General features: G+C 46.2%; 2 protein-coding genes across 14 annotated transcripts in view; both read left to right on the top strand.

Moving 5' to 3' along the window:
- Positions 1-172: 172 nt before the first annotated feature.
- Positions 173-21,738, top strand: PIGO (phosphatidylinositol glycan anchor biosynthesis class O). 9 transcript variants are annotated; one of them, XM_069088613.1, is made up of 12 exons: positions 173-266; positions 2,095-2,594; positions 3,779-3,922; positions 4,238-4,361; positions 5,030-5,189; positions 5,766-5,945; positions 6,174-6,308; positions 7,641-7,698; positions 8,230-8,436; positions 8,779-8,987; positions 9,913-9,983; positions 10,299-11,732. In XM_069088613.1, the coding sequence occupies exons 2-12, from the start codon at positions 2,096-2,098 to the stop codon at positions 10,426-10,428; spliced, it is 1,917 nt and encodes a 638-aa protein (XP_068944714.1). In that variant the 5' UTR covers positions 173-266; position 2,095; the 3' UTR covers positions 10,429-11,732. The 9 variants fall into 9 exon arrangements, with proteins under 9 accessions (XP_068944714.1, XP_068944670.1, XP_068944663.1 ...); XM_069088569.1 differs by having other exon boundaries at positions 6,174-7,698; positions 8,779-8,979; XM_069088604.1 differs by having other exon boundaries at positions 174-266; positions 6,174-7,698.
- Positions 21,739-22,068: 330 nt separating this feature from the next.
- The window catches only part of FANCG (FA complementation group G), a 9,552-nt gene continuing 6,969 nt past the window's right edge, over positions 22,069-24,651 (top strand). Inside the window, exons 1-5 of one of the 5 annotated variants that reach the window (XM_069088631.1) lie at positions 22,073-22,524; positions 22,771-23,121; positions 23,592-23,685; positions 24,066-24,197; positions 24,405-24,595. In XM_069088631.1, coding sequence (XP_068944732.1) covers positions 23,032-23,121; positions 23,592-23,685; positions 24,066-24,197; positions 24,405-24,595 — 507 coding nt within the window. In that variant the 5' untranslated portion in view covers positions 22,073-22,524; positions 22,771-23,031. Of the gene's footprint in view, positions 23,122-23,591; positions 23,686-24,065; positions 24,198-24,404; positions 24,596-24,651 lie in introns of all 5 variants that reach the window. The other 4 variants (XM_069088648.1, XM_069088657.1, XM_069088625.1 and 1 more) reach the window with 4 other exon arrangements.

Genomic DNA, 24,651 nt, shown 5'->3' with positions numbered 1-24,651 from the left:
GCTGGGGATGCAAAGACTAAAAAGAAGGCCCCTCCACCCCTCATCATTTCTGGGAGGCCCCCGGTCTTTCCCTGGGACTCCCTACCTCTAGGCTTGTCTGTATGCTAGTGTCCTCAGGAGGGGGCGCTCCAGGCCGCGCGCCACTCTAGCTTTGTCCACCCTCTTCTCTATGGTGAGTGGAAGGGGGAAGTGGGGAATGAGGAGATCTGCGCTTCACTTCCGGTTCTTAGCTCTCTGCTTCCGGCTGCTTGCTGTGCTGCTCATAGGTGACTGAGGGCTCCCAGAGGTCTCGCCGGGGACCCCTTGTATCCCGAGCCGGGTGGGAGGGACGACTCTTAGTGTCCTAGCTCGCTGACTCCCTTCCCCGGGGCGGGGAGGGAAGCGGGGATCCATGTGTGTGCCCGTTCCGTCCGTCCTCCTCTGGCGCGTGCCTTTCCGTCACCCTCCTGCCGCAGGTGTGCTCGACGGTCCGTAGCCTTCCCTCTGCCCGTGCGTCCTTCCAGCCCTTCCCCGCTGTGTCCCCCATCCCCCCCCCTCCCTGCCTTTTCACCCCCCCCCCCGCCCGACCCCCTCTGGGTTTTACACCTGTAACGTGTCCCCACCTTCCCCCTCCCGTGACATCATGTTCCCCCTCTGCCTCCTACGCTCCTCGGGCACTCCACTCACCCCTGCCTCTTCAGTGGCCTCAACTGTGTCCCCAAGCCCCCCAGTGCTGTGTCTGCCCCCTTCCTATCTCCTTCCCCCCCCTACCCCCCCCCCCCACGCCCTTGTCCCAGTACCCCCTTTCTGCCAAGTATTCCATTCCTCTCCACCTACTGATGTGTTCTAGGTTCTCCCGCCCCAACCTCTACCTGGAGCGGTCCTTCCTCCCCTCACCCTCCCCTCTTTTGTCCCTTATGGTTCCTTCCTTTGTGCTTAATCTCTCCAAATTGGGGAGTGGCATATGATCCTGGTGAGGGTGACTTTGACACCCGAGAGGCTTGTCTCTGGGAGGGAAGGGAGGGAGGTGCTTCTAAGGAAGCATTTAAAACTTCGGGGCACTGCCCAAACCTGTTTGTGGGGCAGGGAGTGGTGAGACAGGAGAGTTGTAAGAGAGAGGAGAAAACTCCTGGGGACAACTTGGGTTAGAGGGGTTTCTATTTTTTTTGTACGTTCCCATGTGCCAGAGAAGAGGTGGTGGTTGTTTCATTCCCACGCTTGCCCTTCAGCCTGTGTTAAAAGAGTCGTTCCTTCTCACTAGGGAGTATCCCAGTTTCTTCATGCTATTAATGTAACAGATGATAATCCTATACCCCATAATTGGATAAAAGCAGAGACAAGGGTCTCTTATGGTCAGACCACCCATTTTTCTCTTTTCAACCAGTATGGAATTTAAGAATCAGACACATGCCAGCTTGTACCATCCAACCCTCATCGCCAGACATTTTGTCATGTCTAATAGTAATAATGTTATAATACCTAGCATTTACATTTGCAAAGCACTTTACACATATTTTACTTTTATCCTCACAACCTCCCCAGGAGATATGTGCTGTTATTATGCTTATCTAGGCTCCAGCTTTCTTCGTGTAGGTTCAGTTTCTATAGTAGATAATTTCTAACCAAAGAATGAGGACCTCACAATGAGGAATTTCTCGTCTAATGGGAATCATCAGATCATAGTTCTAGAGTGAGAAGGGACCAGAGAAGCCATCTAGTTAGTTTTACAGAAATGAAAACAGGCACAGAATGAGACAGCCCATGTCACTGTTGAAGCAGGATAGAATTATTTGTATTCAAAAATTATGGTAATCCATTAAACTTGGAATGGAAGGTGACATTGTACTGTTGAGTTAGAGAGGTGGGCTCAAGGAAGCCTTGTTAGGTATTGGCTTTGAACTGGAATTTGATTGAAGAAGGGAGAACCTATTTTCTGTACCTTTAAGTGTCCTTGACTAGTCTGCCTTGAAAGATTTACATTGAGAGTAGTAAAGAAGTGGAAGAAGGGGGTAACAGTGAGGGGAGAAAGAGACAGAAAGGGAGGGAGAGGTTAAAGCAGAGAGACTTTAAGTGATCATTGAGAGCCTTAATAATGTGTGTCTTCCTGACTTCCAGAATGCTGAAAGCCCTGGTACTTCTTTTCCTGGCCTGGGTCTGCTTCCTCTTTTATGCTGGCATTGCTCTCTTCACCAGTGGCTTCCTGCTCACTCGGCTGGAACTTACCAATCATAGCAGCTGTCAAGAGTTGCCTGGAAAGGGACCTGTGGGGGGAGGTGGCCGAGGTGAGCCAGGGGCCTGCTGGACAACTCCCCGATTTTCCCGAGCTGTGGTAGTGCTGATAGATGCACTTCGATTTGATTTTGTGCAGCCTTGGCCAGGTGGCCTTCCTGCCCCACAACCTTTCCTAGGAAAACTGGGCTCCATACAGCGACTTCTGGAAACCCAGCCACAACATGCACGCCTCTACCGCTTCCTGGCTGACCCACCCACCACCACCATGCAACGACTCAAGGCCCTCACCACAGGTTCTTTACCTACCTTCATTGATGCTGGGAGCAACTTTGCTAGCTATGCCATCCAAGAAGATAACCTTATTGCTCAACTCAACAGCACAGGTCAGTCTAATAAGGTTGTGGAATGTTAGAGTCTTAGAGTATTAACTTCTTGGGATCTTCAAATAATAGAATCTTAGAGTTGAAAGGGACCCTCTAGGCCAAACTCCCACTCAACGAGGAATCCTTTAACACCTTGACAAGTAGCTGTCCAGACTCTGCTTTTATACCCCTGATGATGGCCTACCGAGGCAATGCTAATCATTAAGAAGCTTACCTCTGAAACGGACACCGACTGCTCCTAGTTCCATTCTTTGCAACTGAAAGTAAACGTGCTTCTTTGTGACAGCCCTTCACTATTTGAAGATAGCTGTCATGTCTGCCTGAGACTCTTTTACCCAGGGCAGATATCCCCAGATCCTTAAATCCGTCTTTATAGGATATGATTTTCAGAACTTCACACGTTTTTCTGATCATGCTATTCTGCATATATACTGGTTTGTGAATGTCCTTTTTAATGTTGATATCATGGTATGCAAAAGAGAACACAACATTTATAAGTGGTGTTTGACCAGAGAGTACGACGAGAGTAGTTACCTCCTGTGGTTATATTTCTTTTAGTCACTTGTATCTAAACTATACTTATTTCTTTTGATTTACCCTAAGATCACAGGGTTGTTTTTGTTTTTTTGGTCTCATTGTTCATTCATGTTGGACTTTAAGTAAGCTCAGACCCCTTGAGTAAGAACTCAAAACACTTGAATTGCTGTTAAGACAGAGAGGTTAGTTACAAAACAATTAGAGAACAATAAGCTCTTTGATGCACAGGACTGTTTTTGGTTTTTGATTGATATTATTTAGTATTTATGTGATAGTAAATTATGTTTTATCAGACTAGAATTACTATATTTGGAAGGATAGGTTATGGTGTATTAGGACGGCTAATAAGACTTCATGTAGGAGGTACAACTTGAATTGCATTTTTAGTGATGGTGAGGATTTGGATAAGCAGTGAGGAGGGGAGGGTATTACAGATGGGGTGAATGGTGTAAGCAAAGGCAGGGGTATAAGAGTGACGATGAGCCTTGTGAGAAAACTGACATGGCTAGAGCAAAGGATTTGTATTGGTGGGAGAAGGAAAAAAGAGTTAACCGCAGAATGAAACTGTACTATAAAACAGTCTTCAAATGGTCCCTTCCATTGCCCAATGCCTGACACCTATCTCCCTGACTCTCCCAATGCTGCAGGAAAACGAGTGGTCTTCATGGGGGACGACACTTGGGAGGGGCTGTTCCCAGGAGCTTTCTCTCAAGCTTTCTTCTTCCCATCCTTCAATGTCAAAGATCTACACACTGTGGACAATGGCATTCTGGAACACCTCTACCCTACCAGTGAGCAGTCCCAACTGGGATCCAGACTTAGACTCTGATGGAAGGGAGGGTTGGGGATAGACCAGTCTTATATTTGGGTCCTGTTCCGAGAAGCTAGTGCCAATACTCAGTTCGTGAAATAGATCCAACATATATTGGATCTGAATTTGAGCTATAGTATGTAGAGGGGCAAGGATGTGGTGCTTTAAGGGTCCTTTGGATGGTACTGCCCTGGGTGATAAGGATTGGAATCAGTCTCCATTGGGAGGGAAATATTAAAGGCTGGGAAATAGAGGAAGGGTATCAGGCCGTTTTTCTCAATGTTGTTTTCTACAGTGGACAGAGATGACTGGGACCTGCTGATTGCTCACTTCCTGGGTGTAGATCACTGTGGCCACAAACATGGTCCCCACCATCCTGAGATGGCCAAGAAGCTCAACCAGATGGACCAGATGCTTCAGTAAGATCTAGAGAACTTTGATTGTGGACAGGAGGCAGGGCCTAGTTGATTATGGGACAGAGATAGCCTCTGAAGTGTGTATATGTGTGTGTTGTGTGCGTGTGTGTGGTGGGGGGTAGTTTGGTAGAGCGTGATCTGGTCAGAGAGACTGCCTTCCTCTCCCTGGGGTAGAATATGGTGTGAGAGTAGGATTCAGGGAGAGGGAGAAGATCGCTCTATATCTCTTGGGTCTATTGAAGTTCTCTGGGACCAGACTTTAATTGCTCAGACTTTGGCTCTGTGTCCCCCCTAATTATTGTCACTGGTTTCCTCTTTCTGAAGCTCAAGAGTTCATATTTATTTGTGTTCCCTCTACCCACTGAGTAAGTTGGGTCCTGTAGAAAACTATCCTGAGGGTCATAGAACCTAATTACTTATGGAACTTTAGATAGAGTGGTTAATTTCTCTGAACCTCAGTTTCTTTATACGCGAAATAGGAAAATAATTTGCTCTGCTTGCCTCATAGAGTTATCATGTAAGGGCTGAACAAGGTAACAGTACTTTGCAAAACCACAACCCCCTGAGAATGTTCTTTAGGGACTGCCAAGGGTCAAGGGAGGACTATACCCAGGCTAGGACCTTCCCAGTGGCCCCTTCTCTTTCCCCACTGTTTGGTACCCTGCAATCAGGACCCTTGTGGAGCAACTGGAGAATGATACGCTTCTGGTGGTGGCTGGAGATCATGGCATGACAGAAACAGGAGACCATGGTGGGGACAGCAAGTCAGAAGTCATGGCTGCGCTCTTTCTCTATAGTCCTTTGCCCCTTTTTCCCAGGGCTCCCCTGAAGGTAAGTGCAATAAACCATTAGTTCTCTTGCCTGGGTCTCTCCTGTTTCCTTTTGGCCCTCTTGAACTCTTTTTCTCTTTCTGATCTCAGTATCCATTAGGTGACTGTTTCATCCTTTTCCCCACAATTAACAAGCCTTCTCCACATTATCTCCTTCTTCAAAGATTGTCTTGCTCTCCCCATACTTCTGCCACCCTCCCATCACTAAAGCCCCTTCTCTCTGGATACCCAACCCCCTACCACTCCTACCCATCCATCTCTGTCACCTTTAAATTCTCTTTTCCCCCTTCTCCATCATTGCATTCTTTTTTTTTTTTTTTTTGGAGGGGGTAGTCAGGGCAGTTGGGGTTAAGTGACTTGCTCAAGGTCACATGGCTAGTAAGTGTTAAGTATCTGAGGCCAAATTTCAAGTCAGGTCCTCCTGACTCCAGGGCCAGTGCTCTCTATTCACTGTGCCACCTAGCCGCCCCTTAATCATTGTATTCTAAGCTAGAACTATGAAGTGGCCTTTCTTCCTCACCTTTTCCCTCCACCCTTTCCACTGCTTCATTCTTCCCTTTGGTCTTATTTCCTCCAGGACCCAGAAGTGGTTCCCCAGGTGAATCTGGTGCCAACTCTGGCCCTTCTGCTTGGCCTGCCCATACCTTTTGGAAACATAGGAGAAGTGATGGTGGACCTGTTTTCAAGGGAAGGAGATGCCCAACCTCTTGCTACAGCTCTTGCCCAGGCCTCTGCCTATCATCTCAATGCCCAACAGGTAGAGGCACTGGCACTCCCTAGGGATGGGGACTATGTTGGATTAGAGACCCACAGGCTGACCCTGTCATCCTCATACTTCCTCTGACCCATTTCTGTCCCTACTCACCCCATATAAGGTATGAGTTCTGTCCTTGGGGCTCTCTTGACATCTGTTCATCTCTGTTTTTATTCCTCCTTCATGCCTTATAACTCCCTTTTCCATTTTCCTCATGTTCTTTTCTCCCAGGTATCCCGATTTCTTCATGCTTACTCATTAGCTTCCCAGGACTTGCCCCCTGAGGAACTACAACGGCTTCAGAACCTCTTCTCCTCGGCATCCTCTGAGTATGAGCGACTGCTATATCAGCTGAAGGCTGAAGAGGTCAGAGAGGCTGACATACAGGCTCTGATCTCCCAGCTGAGATTGTTCTTGAGGGGAGCACGGACAGCCTGCACAGAGACATGGGCTCAGTTCCGCCTAGCCCGCATGATAGGGGGCACCATACTCCTGGCCTCCACCTGTCTTCTCTGCCTAGTGACCTCTGGGCTCGCCAGCTCCCCTGACTTCCCTTTCCACTGCCTGCTTCTCAGGTCTGTGGCCTGGGGTCTGGCAGGGGCTCTCTTGTTTGCTGGGGGCCTGATGGCAGGTGGGAGCATGCTGGAACCCCTTCTGTTGTGTGCAGGGGGTGCAGCCACCTCCCTCGTGTCCTTCATGTGGGCTTTAAAGTCGAGGGCGAGGCCACCAATGGCAGTCTTTCTCCCAGGCCCTTTGCCCATCCTGCTGCTTCTGTTCCTCCGCTCTGCTGTCCTCTTTTCTGACAGCTTTGTCCTGGCTGAGGCCCGGGCAGCCCCCTTCCTTTTGCGTTCACTGTCCCTGTTTCTAGTGGCTCAGTTGCACTGGGAGGGCCGACTCCTGACAGGGTGGCCCACAGCTCCTTGCCTTAGCTCCCCCACAGCATCTGTGGCACGGCGGGAGGGTCCACGGGCCCTGGGGCTACTGCTTGGCCTGCTCCTGTGTGTACGCCTGTCCAGTCTCTTCCATCGCTGCCCAGAAGAGACACCTGTTTGCCAGTCATCACCTTGGTTGGCTCCTCTAGCTGCAATGGGTGGTGGCCAGGCCAAGAACCTTTGGTATGGGGCATGTCTAGGGGCACTAGGGGTGCTGGTCCTATCTGTACGATTTTGGCTGCGCCGCTGTGGGAATCTTAACAGCCCTGTGCCTCCGGTCCTCTTTGTGCGCTGGGGATTGCCACTGATGGCACTGGGGACTGCTGCCCATTGGGCATTGGCATCAGGCTCAGATGAAGCACCCCCCAGGCTACAAGCCCTGGTATCTGGGGCTGTGGTAGGGTTGCCACGGGCTGTACTGGGTCTGGCAGCCATAGGACTAGGGTTGCTGCTTTGGCAGCCTGTCACAGTATTGGTCAAGACTGGGGCAAGCAGCTCCAACCCCATCATTGTCCCTTTTGTGGGACCCCCAGCCTCGCAGGCTGACCTGGACTACGTGGTCCCTCAGATCTATCGTCGAATGCAGGAGGCACTGAGGGGGAAGCTGGCCAGTGGTGGGGGCCAGACACCAATGGCGCTGGCTGCCTATGGGTTGGGGAGCGTGTACTCTGCCGCCGTGGTGACTGCCCTTGCCCTGCTGGCCTTCCCGCTGCTGTTGCTGCACACTGAGCGAATCAGCCTGGCCTTCCTGATCCTCTTCCTGCAGAGTTTCCTGCTGTTGCAGCTGCTGGCCGCTGCTGTTGGGACCCCTGCTGAGAGTTCTGGTAGGTGGCAGGGTTGTCCTCTTTGTAGATTCCACTAGAATATCCATCTCTTTTGCCCTTGGGACAGCTATACTCCTGGGTGAAGTAGCAAGGCTGGGATAGAGGTTGTCCTCTCCTTGGTAATAGGCCGGCTTAAGTGACCTTGACATTTGGTCTCACTCCATAATGGTGCTGCTGTCACTAGATCTCAAGGGCTATCAGAATTTGAGAGGGAGACGGGAATAAGCACTTCCCCCTGCTCCATACCTTCCCCCTCCCCCTCCCCCTCCCCCTCACCGGAACTGCTTCCTTTGGAGAAATTGTACCCCACTGATTCTCTGGGCCTAACTGGTGACCATTCATCTACAACTGTGATCTTGGGTGGGACGGGTTAGATCAGGGTGACTAGACATAGGGGGCAGATGCAAAGTCAGGCAGAATCATATTACAGGAAGTAACAATCAAGTAGCAGAATACAGGGAAATCATGTGACATGGTGGTGTGGGGGGGTAGGCTAACAATGTTAAGGTGATGAATTGTGTCTCCTTGCAGGTCCCTTCTCTGTGCCATGGCTAGCCATCTCTGCTTGGGCTCTCACAGCCACTCAGACCTTCTACTCCACGGGCCATCAGCCTGTCTTTCCAGCTATCCACTGGAATGCTGCCTTTGTGGGCTTCCCCCAAGGGCATGGTTCATCCCCTGTGCTGCCTGCTCTGCTTGTGGGGGCCAACACCTTTGCTTCCCACCTTCTTTTTTCAGGTATCTTATCCCCCAACCTCCCTTCCTTCTCTAGGGACTGAGCCCAAGACTCTAGAGGGGAGTGGTGACAGTCCCACCTAAGTGGCACTAGGGTGGAGGGAAGAACCTCATTTTTGTCTGTCCTTTGATCTCATTTGCTCAGTGGGTAAGACTAGCCAAGGAATGATGAGATACAGGCCCCTTGGAAGTTTTTTTTGTTAGAGAGAAGAGTCCTCGTTTGTGAAGCCCCCAACCTCATCTGGCTAAAGCACAGAATTGTCAGGATGGGGCTGTCCTGTGGGGATCAAGTTCCTGGAACCTGAGGTAACCCCAAACCTATGTTTCCCTCACCCCCGGAGGCAGTTGGCTGCCCGCTGCTCTTGCTCTGGCCCTTTGTGTGTGAAGGCCAAGGCTCTTCGAAGAAGAAGAAGCCCTTAGCCAGTGGGGCTGAGGTGGAGGGAGAGAAGGAGGAGGAGCCCTTGATGGAGATGCGCCTCCGAGATGCCCCTCACCATTTCAATGCTGCTCTCCTGCAGCTGGGCCTCAAGTACCTCTTTATCCTAGGTATACAGGTGGGTATGATTAACTGGTATGGCTGGGGACTTCAAGGGAGGGAAGCTGAAGAGTTAGTAATTCTTAACTTTTGTATAGCACTCCACAATTTGTTTTTTTACGCTCTATTGGTGCTTTTGGGGGAAAAAAAATATTACTGTTACTTCCTAGTCACTCCTTCCTCCTAGTACAATTCTCACTTAAAACAAGTAAGTACCATCAAACAAAACAAATAGACACATGGGCATTGTCTGAAGATGCATGCCTTATTCTGGATCTGTTGTCTACCCCCTCTATAGTTATAACAGTTTTCCAAACCCTTTTAAATACCTTCTCTCATTTGGTCCCCACACTCCTGCTATATGAAAGGACCAAAATAATTTTCTCCAACTTACAGGTAAGGGAACAGAGATGCATGTAATTTCTCTGAGACTTTGTGGTAAAACAGATACTGGAACACAGATATCTTGGCTCCAAGTCCAGTTCTTTCTCTACCATACCATGATTCAGACCCAACTAATGGTATGTGGAGAGTCCTTCAGCTGAACAAGGAAACCAGAGTTTGTGGTCCACAGCCCTCAATTCTTTCCCAAAGTGAGGGGACAGTAATTTGTTTAGCATTATCCCCAGGAGGCAGGTGCTCTGAGCACTAGAGATGAAGAAGTGCAGAGTTGTGATAACTTTCAGAGTCACCATTTTATCCATGAGGTGGCTATGGTTCATATGGTTAAGTGACTTGTCTAAGATCACACAGCAAGATAGTGAACAAGTCAGGAATAGAACCTGGGCCCGTGCACTGTGCTAATATCAGTGCTCCTTCTATGACATGCACCTCTGCTTTTCTCCTCAGGCTCATGAGTTTCACCTTTCATCTCTCTCTGCCTCTGTACACTTCTGTCCCCCAGCCTAGTTATCCTCACTCTTCTTTTCCCCATTCCCCTCCAGGTCTTAGCCTGTGTTCTGGCAGCTTCCATACTTCGGAGGCATCTCATGGTCTGGAAAGTGTTTGCTCCCAAGTGAGTGGCTGATCTCAGTGAGAAAAGAATATAGGGTGGGTGGGGTCCAGAGTTGGATTAGAACATGGGTGGAAAATTTTATTTGGGTGTCAGTCTGCTCAGATACAAAGTAAAAGGGAAATAGAGAGGTATTTTCTGGAAGAGGGGTGGTGGCAGCAGCCTGGTGAATTAGGGGTATGTATGTCCTTCCAGAGTGTCAGAGTGAGGAGGGAGAGAGAATGGGCAGAAAAAGCTAGCCTCTGTTGAACTTGCCAGTTTCTTCTAATGTCCCCCTCCCCTGGTACCATCCTAATGCCCCTGCCTCTCTGCTTGTAGGTTCATCTTTGAAGCTGTGGGTTTTGTGGTGAGCAGCATAGCACTTCTTCTGGGTGTGGCCTTGGTGATGTGGGTAGACAGAGCTGTGGGGTCCTGGTTCAAGCAACTCATTCTGTCTCAGGAGAGGTAGCTTTTGTCATCTGGACCTTGGGACCAACCTTCCCTTATACCCCTCCAGGGCAGGTAATCCCTGGCTTCATCTCTACATGGCTTATCCTACAATTCTAGGATTGAGACGGCCTGCTGAGCAGGACCTCTGACTGGGACTGAGCTCGCTTCTGTGGAGACCTGTGCTGCCCTGGTTGTAGCTGGGTCCAGACAGTGTGGACCCCGCTCTCGGGGCTTGTACCAATAGGTCCCACACTTGTGGAGCCACATGGTATCAGTGACTTCACTGAGGTTTTCATACTCAGGATTGGAGAGAGGCAGAGAACTCAGATCTGTGCTGAAATCGTCTCTCCTCTGGAAGGATTGGGGCAGGCTAAGCAGCTACCTAGAAATGGTTCTCTCCTTAGTCTGACCAAGCAAAATGACTGCCTTTCCTTAAGTGAGATTGGGTTAATGTGACTCTGAGGCCCTGGTGAGGGAAGCGAGCTGCTGTGTGTGCACAGAGTGAAATAAACACTGGAGAAATGTGTATGTGTGAAAAAAAGAGGTGCTGGAGGGAAAATACTGCTGTCCTGTGGGGTGGAACTTTGTGGGGGAAGAATACTGTCTGTAGTCAGTTCTATCCTGTCCCAGTCAGCTTCTTCTGTGCCGTATTGAAGTCTGTCCCCTCCCTGGGTCTGTACCCCTCACTCCTATACTCAGTGTGGACACCATGTGAGGTTATGCTGTGGATATCACAAAAGAAGACAGTCCCTCCCTTTTGGAAGTTTACATTTTGGAGGGGGATAGAAATGGGGGTGGGGGTGGGGCATGCTGGGTGGGACAGTAAGAGTCACAGAGAATTAGAAAGCCTGAGACTGATGTATGATTGAGGCTTTTACTCTCACTACCCTAGTCCAGGCCTTCATTCCCTTCTTCTGAATTTCTGCACTGGTTTAACTGGTCTCCCTGTTAGAAGCCTCTCCTTTCTCCATGACATCTTGCATTCTTACTTGGGTATTTACTACTTGCCTGACCTAGAGTAAATGACTTTCCACTAGCTCTGAATTTCCTTGTCTTTAAAATGAGGGAATAGCTGATTGCTAAGGTCTCTTATCTCCAAATCTATGATCTTATGATAATCTTCCTTAAAAATTTTAAGACACCTACTTGAAATTTAGTCTTCATTAGCTCCCTGTTGCCTGTTGTAAATTCCTCAAAACACTTCACCATCTGGCTACAACTTGTCTCTCTCAGCCTTATCCTCATTTCATTCAAATGTTTATGAGCCTACTGTGCAAAAATCTACAAAAGGTACATGAGGATAAATAAAAATTTCTAGTCCAACCCTCTCAATTTTATGAAGTGGGGGGGGGGGGAGAGAACAAGTATTTAGTAAGTACTACTGTATGCCAAGCACTGTACTAGAAGCTTTACAAATGCTATCTCATCTGATCCTCACAACAACTCTGGGAAACTTGAGTGATTCTGCCAGGCTCATACAGCTAGTAAGAGTTTTGAGCCAGGGGTGGCCAGGTAGCACAGCGAGTAAGAGAACCAGCCCCAGAGTCTGGATGACCTGGGGAATCAAATCTGGGCTCAGACACTTAGCACCCACCCAGAAAGAAACACCTGGCCATGTAACCTTGAGCAATTTACTTAACCCCAATTGCTTAGGGGCAGCCAGGTGGCTCCTCGAGTAAGAGAACCAGCCCCATTGTTGGGATGACCTGGGGATTGAATCCGGGCTCAGATACTTCGTGCCACACCCAGAAATAACTGGCCTTGTAACCTTGAGCAAGTTACTTAACCCCGATTGCTTTTAAAAAAAAAAAGTTTTAGGCCAGATTTAAACTCAAGTCTTCCTGACTCTAACCCCAGCATTCTATCTGCTGTGCCATCTAACTGATGAAGAAACTGAGACCCAGAGGTAAGTTAATTTATTTAAATTGGCAATCATGCTATCCTTGTGAATAAGAGAAGTACGGATTAGACTACCATCCAGTTAGGTAAATTTGGAATTGACTCAATGACTGGACTCAAAAAAAGTAGTTGATAATGGACTGGTATCAGTTTGGAGGCGGGTCTCTAGTGGAGCACTCCAGGGATCTGTCCTTATCCTACACTACTCAACATTTTTTTAAGTTATATGGGTGATAACATGCTTATTAAATTTGCCAACAGTAGAAATCTGAGATAGCTAATATGTTACATCACAGTCAAAATCCAGAAATCATCTTCATCAGCTAAAATGCTGGGCCACTTAAGAAGATGAAATTTAGACCTACATCTTAAAATAGTTGTGTCCAGAGGTTCAAGAAAGAAGCAAAAAGAAAAGGTGGGCTGGAGCAGGGAGTCTTAAATGTTTTTGTTGGACCACTAGCTGTCCGGTGGAGCCTATGGACATCTTCTCAGAATAATGTATTTAAAGGCATAAAATAAAATACATAGTATAACAAAGAAGCAAGTTATATTGAAATATAGTTTAAAAAAGGTTTCTAAAAACAAACGTGGACCCTAGGTTAAGAATTCCTAACCTAGAGATTCAACCTTTCTTTAGCCCTTTATAGGACCCTGTTATTAGAGTAGTACACAAACCTGTAGGTTAGCCTCATTAGATTGATGGTGTGGTGCTCAGCAGATGAGAGGGGCAGCTTGACCATATTCTTGACTCCAGTGCCCTCAAGTGAGATCCATGGGGGTGGAGGGTTACCTACCTCTTCTATTGCTATTTTAGGGCATTGTGACACTTAGGGCTTCAGAGGACCTGGTTATAGGAGGAAAAGTTGATGCTTTTTGTGTGCTGGAGATGCTGGATTATATTGAAGTTAATCCAAATGAGAAAATTTGCTAAGTGTTCCCATAAACTCCAGTATATACAACATATGTCCTTTTCAACTTGGCCAATTACAGCCTTCTCTGGGATTATGAAATAGATAATCATTATTGCGTCAGAATCCCTAAACAGAGTCTGATTTTGGGAGAAACTGAGGTGGAATTAAAGGACTGTCTGCCTCAAAATATGAAACTTGGAAGGAATTTAGGTTATATAGTCTTACAGAGAAAGTAACTTGCCCAAGATCACACAGTGAATTAGTGGCAAGACCACGTTTAGAACATATCCCCTAACCCTGTCTTGTGCTCTAAATTCTGGAATTGCATGATTTATGGATGCTTACTGTTCCTTTTCTCTTTCCTCTAGTTGTGACCAGTGGATGTTTCCCTTTTGCTTCCTCCAAGCTCATACCACTTGATTATTCATTTGTTACAATCCTTAAGGTCAATTTAAAAGAAAATACCCATTCAGAAGATGGGTATCAGATTCTGGGTCAGCACCATATGTTAGCCTCATTCCTATTATTAAGTCAGTCCCCTGAACACAAAGTCCATGGTCTCCAGCCTTACCACTTACTCTAGAAGTTAGATGAGGCAAATGCTATGACCTTAAGGCTGAAGGCAAAAAAAATTTTTGTCAAGAACAAGAAAGGTGATTGTCTCCTTATTCTCTGTTCTGGTCAGACCATACATGAAGTATTGTGTTCAGTTCTGGAGCTACGTTTTAGGGAGAATGTTAACAAGCACCAAAAGATGAACAATATGGTAAAGTGGTCTAGAACCATACCGTGAAAAGGGAAGTAGGCTGAAGGAACTGGGGATGTCTAGGCTAGAGAAGATAACAGCACTGGTGATAGGAGGCATAATTATTGTTTATTTGAAGGCTTGGGTTGAGAAGCAATCAGATATTCTAGTTTGTCTGAGAGTAAAGAAGCTAAAAGCTGTATTTTACATCAACGAAAGGACAAATTTTGCAATAGAGCTGTCTAAAAGTGAGATGGACTGCCTTTGTAGTCCTCAGTTCTCCTTTACTCGAGGTTTCCTATTAGCATGGAAGACCACTTATCAGGGATGTGGAGGTTATTTCTGTTAAGGTATGAATTGTACTAGATAACCTCTAAAATATTGTAGACTAATGTTAGAAACAAATGTAAAATCTGACCCTAGGTGGTGTAGGAGGGTCTCTAAAGCCAGCATTCTCTTGTTCAGGTTTGATGTTGGGACAAAATGAGACACTTGCAAGTCACTGAACATTTAGCAAAGGAGCTTTACTTTGCCCTTAGTACAAGGATACATTGGCACTAGCTTTTCTGGATATAGACCCTCATCTCCATCTGGAAACTCAGACATTAGGACATGGTGACTAGTGACATCTCGGGTACTCACCAAGTCTGTGCCTGGACTTTTTATGCTCCTACACCAGGAAGCTTCATTAGGAATACTGAGGTCAATCAGATTGTACAGAGGGGAAGAAATTATATCAGGGTCAGAGAGGTTGCATTGGAAAACTGCTCATCCTATGACACTTAAGATTATTTTCACAAATGTTTTGCTTAGCTACACATGTACAACCTATATTGAATTGCTTATCTTCCCAGTAAGGGTGGGTGACAAGGGAGGAAGGGAATGAATGAATCTGGAATTTGAAGTTTTAAAATCAAATGTTTATATATATATATACTATTATTACTATTACTTTATATGCAACTGGGAAATAAGATATACAGGCCCTGGGGCATAGAGATCCACTGTGCCCTACTGGAAAGTCAGAGGGGAAAATGGGGGAAAATATGGGAGAGAGCAGATTGGGAGAGGGATATTCAATGAGCGCTATTTTGGGGTGGTGGGTAGGGGAAAAATGGGGAGAAAATTTATAGCAAAATCTTGTGGAAATGACTGATGTAAACTAAAAAATAAGAGAAAAAAAAAAGATAATTTCACAGTTACAAAATGGAAGGAGGCATAGCTAGAAACCAGTTTGTGTGGAAAGGGTCTGCAGTTTTTAGTGACCTTACATCTCAAAATCAGCAGTGTGGCATAGTAGCCAAGAAATCTAATATGCTTTTAGACCACATTGAGAAGCAGGAAGTGCAGAGCACAAGAGAGTATGATTGTCCTGCTGTAACTAAATGTTTTCCGGCTGTCACCTTCCTTCCTGGGGACCACACTTCGGGAAGGATCTTAACCTGTAGTGTCTAGATTCCAGAGAATGGTGATCATCTTTAAGAGGAAGCAATATGAGAACTGCTTGATGGAACTGCATTTTTTGACCTAACGAAGAGAAGCTTCAAGGAAGTAGGGCACGTGTTGGTCATCTCCGAATAACTGAAGGGCTGTCATATGGAGGAGAGACCGGGTTTTGGCCCATACGACAGAACTAGGAACAAGAGGAGGAAGTCATAGAGTCAGCTTTGGTTTTGATGTTAGGAAAAAACTAATAATTACAGGTAATCCTTGGCAGTCACTGTGTTCCCCTCATTAGAAATCTTCAGACAAAGCTGGATGACCACTTGTAGGTGGTCATGTAGAGAATTCTTTCAGGTATAGGTTGGATCCCTTCCAAGTTTGATTCTGTCATTCTATGACTTCCTTTTTCCTATCGATGGCACACTCAATCATTCAGGCTTGGAACCTCAATATCATATTTGGCGTCTATCAATCCCCACATCCAAACAGTGACCAAATTCTGTCTGTACTTACTTTGTAATGTCTCTCCAATTACACTACTTTCCATGCCCATTGTTATCAGTCTAGTTCCAGAACTCACTACTTCTATCTTGGACTATTACAACAGCTTGCTAACTGGTTTTCCTGCCTTTAACCTTAATCGTTCAATTGATCTTACTTCTTCTCTTGCCTAATCTTCCTATAGTATAGTTCTATGTAATTCACCTTTTCAGAAACCTTCAGTGGCAACATATTACCAATGAAATACAAAATCTTGTCAGGGAATAGCCTAAGATAACTATTATGGGAAGTAAGAAAATATTGCAGGAGAGACAAACAGCCTGGACATCCTTCTGAGCTATGTCAATCACTATTATATTGTGTACTGAAAGTCCCACCATTAGCACCTCTAATATATTGGCACCTGTTTTTTCATATGAGGTATGTGTGTGTATACATACATACATACACATATACATAGAGTATGTGTGCTCGTGTGCTTGCTTGGAGGGGAGGGGAGCAGGATACAATAAGATCTAATGCAATGGTTCTCAGATCTAAAAACCAGTACCTTCTAGTGCTTGTAAATGAAACATTGTCCCTATGGAACCTAAACTCACCTTTCAGAAACAAGGACTTTTGATCCTAAAAGTTTTTAAAAAGTTCTGTATCTCCCCGTAAGGTCTAGGTGCAAGAGAGAAGGGGATTGGGTGCCTGTGTTGGTAATGAGCTTTTTCCACGCTGCACTTCAATATCTTGGTGTCTATAGATCCAGAAAACTTCAAGGGAAATCAGATCCTCCCCTTTGAAGGGTAGCAAGGACTGTGCTTTGTAAACTTATTGACTACTTTTCTCTGAATCTCTTCCTAGTTTACAGACTTTTGAGGAACCAAAGCTGAGGTTTCAGAGGTCAGAATGGTTGATATTTTTCCTGTTCGTAGCACAGTTTGAGCTTCAAAAAACTGATCTAGGGGGAAAAGAAAACTTAGAATTTAGCCTTGGGAAAACCTACATTTGGGAGTGGAAAGAAGGCATCCTGCTTCTGAACTGGTTGTCTTCTTCAAAGCTCTGTTCTGAGTCTTCTTATCTCTTTTTTCTCTATATTTTCTGTGTAATTGTCAAAACTTGGCAATTGATTGGAATTGGACAGTGAAAAAGACACTATTAACTTCGGTAACTGGAAGTAGGTGGTGCCCTCAACAGAAAGGTAATTTTGAGAAGGGGTAGTTTGGGAAAACTCTGCCACAGGGCAAGTACAATTAAGCATTTATTAAAATTCTCAAATCATCTCCATAGATAACTAGCAAAACCCTCTCTATATCCATCCATAATCTCTCTTGATTGCCAGCTACCCTCTGAGGACCTCCATTTTAATGGCTTCTGAGCATCTCCCAAAACAAACAATTATCTCACTCATCCCCTCAGCCCACTCCTTCCTGTTGAGAGTATCACCATCCCTCCAGTCATAGTTGAGGGTCATCTTCGACTCTTTGCTCTTTCTCCTCACACCTAATCAGTCAATAGTTAATAAATATTTGTTAAGTACTATGTGCCAAGCACTGTGCTAAGGGCTGGGGACACAAAAAAAAAGTGAAAAGACAGTCCCTGCCCAGAAGGAGATTACAATTTCATGGGGGGAAACCACACAAAAGGAAGTGGAGAAGGGTAGGAGGGAAGGTACCCAGCATGGGGCCATGACAAAGTCCAAAAGTGATGTGGCTGGTGGGAAAGGGGCCTGTGGTGTTGGAGCTTCAGTCAGAAGGGCAGAGGTGACCGATGGGATATTAAGTACCAAAGCTGATTTGGTCTTGCAGGATAGTGATTTTCCTGGGGCAGAAAGGCATGGTAGAGAAGTCCAAAAGCAGTGCAGCTGGTAGGAAGTGGGGGAAATTGTCTTGTTGATCTTACCTCTACAATATCTTTATCTTATTTCTTCCCTCTACTCACATAGCCACTACTTAACACTTTTAACATCTGTCATCTCTTGTTAAAATTCTCATAATTAGTATTCCTGCTTCTTGTTTCATCCAGCTCAATCCATTCTTCACTACAGATATCAATAATCTTCCTAGAGCACAAGTCTGGCCATATCACCCCTTTCTTCCCCCAAGTCAAAAACCTTCAGTAGCTCACCACTATCTTCAAGATAAAAAATACATTTAAGGCCCTCTGCAATCTGGCTCTAGCCTACCTTGTTAGCCTTTAATAATTTCCCCATACTTCATTCTACATTCCAGACAAACTAGATTATTAATACTCCATCTCCCACTTTTGTGCTGTCCCATAGGCCTTCATTCCCTCCTCACCTCTGCCTCTTAGAATCCTTGGCTTCCTTCAAGGCTCATTTGGTGCTACCTCTTAGCATTGCATCCACAGGAAGCATTCTTTGTTCTGCCCACTTGTTAATGCTCTTTCCCTCCTAAATTTACCTTGTAACCTAATTGCATGTTCTGTCCCCTACTAAAATAAAAACTCCTTGAAGTTTAAAATATTTTTTAATTTTTTGCTTTGTCCACACGGCTAATACAGTGCTTGGCAAATAGTAGACTCTTAAGTGACCCTTCTCACCCCCTTTACAGGTACCCTTGATCCCCTATCTTATCTTTTTGTCCTCAACTCTTCCCCTCCCCACCCATTATTCTGCTTTATCTAAACTTCTATCTCTCCTTAACAACTGGTTACTTTCCTATTGTCTATAAGAATGCATGTTTCTCACTTCCTTACAAAACCCTCACAAGAACTCACCATCCTTGCTAACTATGATTCTGTATTTCTCCTCAGTTAAACTACTTTGAAAAATTGCCTACACTCTGTGCTCAGTACCCTCCTTTTTACACTCTGCAATCTTCTGACCTCATCACTCAACTGAAATTTCTCACTCAAGTTTCACTGACAGTTTAATTGCCAGGTCAAGTGGCCTTTTCTCAGACCTCACCCTTCTTGATCTCTCTGCTGTATTTGACATTGTTGACCACCTTTGGCTTTTGGACACTCCTCTGCATTGGCTTCTGCCTCGCTGACTTTTTCTGAGACTTAAATCATTGAAGCTCATGAATACTAAATACTCATATACCTGAAAGTTCTATTCTGGGTCACCTCTTTTCTGTTTACACTTGAAGACCTCATCAGCTATCATGTATTCAATGACTCCCAAATGGATATATCTAGCCCTAGTCTCTCTCCTAAACTCCATGAATTCTTTTTTTTGTTGTTGTTTTGGAGGGCAGTTGGGGTTAAGTGACTTGCCCAAAGTCACATGGCTAGTTTTTGTGTTAAGTGTCTGAGGTCACATTTGAACTCAGGTCCTTCTGACTCCAGGGCTGGTGCTCTATTCACTACACTACCTAGCCTCCCCCACTAGTTCTTAAATACCATTCTCTATTGGATATTTTGAACTGGATGTTCTATTGTTATCTCAGACTCAATATATATAATATAGAATTTTTCCCACACTTATCTCAAACTTCTTTATTGTCTAATGTACTATCTTCTGTTTTCATTCCTCAGTCTCAGTTACCCCATATAGTTGCCAAATCTTGTCATTTCTTTCTCTTTGACATCTCTTGAGTAAATCCTTTCTTTATCACTCACAGCCACTACCCTGATTTAGGTCAATTTTGCCTTCTACCTGGACTATTACAACAGCTTCCTCTTTTGGTGTCCCCTACCTTAAGCTTCTCCCCATTCCATTCCATCCTCCACACAGTTGTCAAAGTGAGTTTTCTAAAGCAAAGGTCTTTACTATTTTATCTCCTACTTCCCTCCCCCCCCCCCAATAAACTCTAGTGATTTCTTTCTTGGATCAAATATAAACAACTCTGGCCTTTAAATCTCTTTATAACCTGTTGTAATGGGAATGTAAATTTAAAGATCTTCCCTGCCCCTAGGCTAAAGTGCACCTGGATGGAGCCTGGGGTAGGAGGCTTGTTTTTCAGTAGATACTTTTTGATTGGCCAGTGGGTCCTGAAGGTTGTTACATTCTCTGAGCCAGGAGAAGGCTACATAAGCCTTGATGTGAGGCTTTGTTTTGGGGCTCACTTTGAGAAGTGTTCTGTGATTTGATCTGGATTCTGGGAAGCCGTTGTCCAGAGCCCCCCGGCTTTGAAACCCAGATGTTGTTTGGTATGGATGTAATGGTTGGACAGTTTGGAAAACTGTCTACTTGATCTGTTTCTCTGTCTTGATAATTCTGTCTGTATATTTTGAAGTTCGGGGTGCTGACCTCTTTCCCCTGAACTAGGTAAACGATATGTATTTGACTGATTAAAGTAAGCTTGTTAACCCATTTTGAGTTGCTTTCCTTTATCAAAGCAGATCCAAGAACCTGTGTTGGCAGCAAACCCTGAGGATGCTTGGGGTGCTTGCTGCCACACCTGTCCCCTTCCTATTTTTCCCATCATCTTACACAGAGGTGGGGAACCTGTGGCCATGAAGCCTCTAGGTCCTTAAGTGTAGCCTTTTGACTGAATCTGAACTTCACAGAACAAATCCTCTTAATAAAAGGATTTATCCTGTAAAACTTGGGCTCAATCAAAAGGCTGCTCCCAAGGACCTAGAAGGCCACACTTGGCCTCGAGGCTGCAGGTTCCCCATCCCTGTTTACACATTACTCCCCTCCATTCACTTGGTCCAGTCAAACTGACCTACTTATTCTTCTGCACACATAGCAGTCCAATTCCCTCCTATCTCTATCTCTGTATTAGCTGCCACTTATACCAGGCAGTCTCACCCCAAACTATGGGGGTTTCTTTTAAGACTCAGCTCAAGTACCATCTTCTATATACTAGCAGCTGACCCCCCACCTGCTAGTGCACTCCCGCCCAAAGCCACCTTGTATTTATTCTGCATATATTTCTCTGTGTTCCTATTGTCTTTAATAGAATGCATTTCATTTTTATCTTTGTATTCCCCTGTACTTAGCAAGAGTGCCTGACACATAAGAATTGGGATAGGAATAGGGCCTGAACCACTGATGTAAAGAATTCCTGGATGAGGACTCTCCCTCTGCTAATGTTGGTTAGCACCTTCTCTGAAACTTACAGTCTTAGCTGCTTACAGGCTGACAAGTTGTGATCTGTCCAGGATTATTCAGTGTTCTTCAGAGGCAGGACTTGCACTGGGTCTTCTGAATGCCTAAGGTAGCTCTCTAACCAATATAGCATGCTGCTTCTCATAGGCACAAAGTAGGCCGTTAAAATTTGTTGATTGATTAGGGAATCACAAAATTTGAGAGTTGGGAAGAGATCTCAGCAGCCATTTAAGAACAACTTGTACATTAAAGAATCTCCACTGCCTGAAAACCTCCTTCCAAGGAGGGGGAATCTAGCTCCCGTTGAGACAAACCATTCCACTTGGGGACTATCATTTTATGGAAGTTTTTTTCTTTTTCTGATAATGTGCCTAAATTTGTCTTTTTTTCAACTCCCCTTGAAAATGGGATGTTATATATGTATATATATTATATGCATATATATATATATATATATAAATATTATAACACAGTTATAACCCCCTGAGTTTTCTTTCCTATAGCTAAACATGCCCAGTACCTTTACTGGATATGTCGTGAACTTATGGCTGTTGATGGTTGCTCTCCTCTGGACACTCCAGCTTATCGCTGTCCTTAAACCTTTGTGCCCAGGACTGAATAAAATACTCCAGGTGAAGCTTTATAAGGACAGAGTATCATCACTGTCTTTCCTGTGCTCTTCCTAATGCAGCAAGAGATGGCTATCATATCACATTGCTGATTCACACTGAGCTTGCAGTCCAGCAAAATCTCCAGATCCTTTTCAGGACAACTGCTGGTGTAGCCGAGATTAATTAAATAAATAGTGATTGAATTAAATAATGCACCTTCATCAATGGGGAAGGGAATAAGCACCTAATACACCTCAGGCACTGTGCTAAGCTCTTTATAAAAACCTTATTTGACCCATTATGCCACCCATTGAGGAGTGGGGGCTGGAGTCAGGAAGACTGGAGTTCAAATGTGACCTCCAACATTTACTAGCAGTATGACTCTGAGTATGTCACTTAACCTTCTGCTGAATGAGGATATATAAAATGAGGATAATAAATAGCACCTGCCTCCCAGGATTCTTCTGTGGTTCCAATGAGATAGATTTATGAAGTTTTTAGCAAAGCGATTGGCCCTTAGTAGATGCTATATAAATACTAGCTTTTATTACTACTACTTAAAAATGAAAATGGAGAAGTTTTCAAGAATGAAAGGATACTCCATAGTGACAGAAGCAGTAGAGAGGCCAGAGAATAAGCGCTGAGGAGAAAGGTCATTGCATTTGGACATTAGGAAGTCAGTTTGAAGACGACAGAAGCCGGATGACTAGGGGTGGATGGTGAGGAAGTGGAAGTAGGAGCCTAAAACAGCTCCTGAGAAGTGTGATTTATTGGGGGACAATTAGGAGGCTAGACTGCAAGAAGGCATATGCAACTTGGGAAGGAGTGGAAGTTTGAATGGGGAGGCTACAAAGAAGGGTGTAGGGGGTTGCTCCCCAGTGGGTGGGAGCAAGACTTGGTGAAGAGGCAGATCCAGATCAGGCCTTCTTTCCCCCAGAATAACAGGCCTGCAAAGTATCCGCTCAAGACTACACTTCCCAGCATGCCCTGAACAGGGGTGAGTTCCTGAAGCATGCTGGGAAGCGTATGGTTTGGGGGAGGGAGGTCGGTCAGGGATCGGACTTCTTTACCCCTGGCTGCCCGCGAGGAGACAGCGGGGAGAGACTTCTCAGACGACCTAATAATCTACCCTACAACATCATCCCCCATATATCTTAATCGTTTAATAGACCCTCTTCCTTGAAGAGGCGTTCCCATCATTCCGTTCTCAAGTTTCCCGCGGGCCTCGCCCTTTCTCTAACAGCCAATCACAGCTGCAGACTGTACCGCATTGGCCTATCCGCTAAGACTTTGGAGCCTGTGTGGGCGGGCAGAAGGCGTACGGGATCCTAATCCAGGGCTCGGGTTTGCCCATGTGCGAGCTTCCTCCCCGAGTGTTCCCCCACGCCTCGGCTTCCTCGGGTGTCCCCGAGCCGTCTGCCCCTACTAGTCTCCGCGCTGCCAGCCCGGCCAGACGTGGGCTCTGGAGAAGCCGAGAAATACCCAGGCAGCAGCCGGGGGCAGCATGTCCCCAGGCTCCAGCGCGCCCCAGGTTCAACCCAGCTGCCTGGGCCTGTGGAGGGAGGAAAATGATCGACTGGTCCGGCAGTGGAGGGTAAAATTCGGTTCCTACGATTCCCCTACCCTTTCCACAGAGACACCCCCCTTCCCGCCCATGTAACCCCGCTTTTGACACTCTTCGCCGCAGCTCCACCCGCACAGACCCCCTCCGTTATACCCCCCCCTCCGCCTCCCCCAGCCCCTGAGGCCCCGGGAAGGGAGAAGCCAGGGAGCGAGGTCCGGATGGGTTTAGGTTCCAGGCTGTGAAACAAGACACAACTGTCTTGGGTAGGAGGCCAAAACTGAAACTGCCCAGGCTGCTGCTCCCCTGGGGAGAACGGAGGATGGGCTCAAGGAAAGGTTCGATGGGGGGGGGGCCTCGGTGGTTTGGTAAGTGGGTCAGTGAAGATCTCACAGCACACCCCAGGAAGGGGCTCAATGGAAGGCACCCAGGATACTCTGTGAGGTGTCAACAGGAGGGGCTGGGGGCTGGGGGAGGCCTCCAGGGACAGCTTCTGTGCTTAGCAGGTGGTGGCTCAGGACTCTGGACAGCCCTTGAAGCAGCAGGCTGCACATCACGCACTTGAGCAGTTCAGGGGGCTTCTCCACAGGCTACAGGGTACGACAGGAGCGGGATTGGGATCGAAACGGGACGGAGGGTATTAAGAGCGAAGGATCCTAGTCTCTAGGACTCTCAAGGACCATCCCTTTTTGGGAAGAGGGAATAAGGAAGCCTACTTTCTGCACCCCTAGAGAGTTATTGATCTTGTTCAAAGGATAGTTTTGTGTAGTAGGAGGGGTTTCCCTCAGTGGAGGAGGGTAGTTCATTTGGAGGGGAACAGATTTCCAGATGTGAGGCTCAGTTTAGGTGGTAGGTTTTTCAAGTGAAGGTGATGGAAATTCTTTTGGTTGGAAGGGAGAATTTACTGACTTTGAGGAAAGAAAGGGGAGAAGGTCTGGTTGGAGAAGCTCCTAGTGATTCCTGATGTATGACTCTAGGGCTGCCTTCAGCTCTTTCTGTCCTTCCTCTGGAGCTGACTGTCCTGGCTAATACTCTGACCCTGGGAGTTGGCCTGGCCCAGCGATTCATGAAGGATCATGCTTCGGACATCCAGCAGGGCCTGGAAAGAGGTGAAGACTAGATACTGATCCTTTCCCCAACTGACCCACTCACCAACCAATTTTTTCCCTTAACTGGAACTTCCCTGTTCCCCAAGACACACACACACATGTAAAGGTTAATTTATCTGGAAAAGGGATGGGGTAATATGAGGAAGGATCATTAAAGTTGTTTTGGCTTCTCTAAATGCCTCTCTCTAACCATGTATGGCTCTATAGTGCTGAATGCCCAAGGGGTGCCACTGCCCCAGTCAGGAGACTTATGGAAGATCATCTTTCAAAGCCCCTTCTTACCTTCTGAGATGCTATGCCCCCTACACCACTTGGTGGGCCTACAAGGGGCCATATGGCTGACAGATAACCATCCTGGAGACCTCACTATGCTCTTGTGTACTGTGATGAATAGCCAGGTGAGAAATAGTGGCAGTATATGTCCAGAGGTCTTTTCCCCAATCCTGTGCCTCCC

This window comes from Petaurus breviceps, unplaced genomic scaffold, assembly GCF_028583685.1.
Source record: "Petaurus breviceps papuanus isolate PSGF00001 unplaced genomic scaffold, PetGlider_PUasm1.0 120, whole genome shotgun sequence".
Lineage (NCBI taxonomy): Eukaryota > Metazoa > Chordata > Mammalia > Diprotodontia > Petauridae > Petaurus > Petaurus breviceps.
Note: the sequence above shows the minus strand (reverse complement) of the source record. Positions and strands in the feature narration are given on the sequence as shown.

Coding starts and splice junctions, on each gene's coding strand:
- PIGO (XM_069088604.1), top strand. CDS start 2,096: ATGCTGAAAGCCCTGGTACTTCTTTTCCTGGCCTGGGTCTGCTTCCTC. Junction 2,595..3,778: donor TGCTCAACTCAACAGCACAG/GTCAGTCTAATA, acceptor CCAATGCTGCAG/GAAAACGAGTGGTCTTCATG. Junction 4,362..5,029: donor CAGATGGACCAGATGCTTCA/GTAAGATCTAGA, acceptor CCCTGCAATCAG/GACCCTTGTGGAGCAACTGG.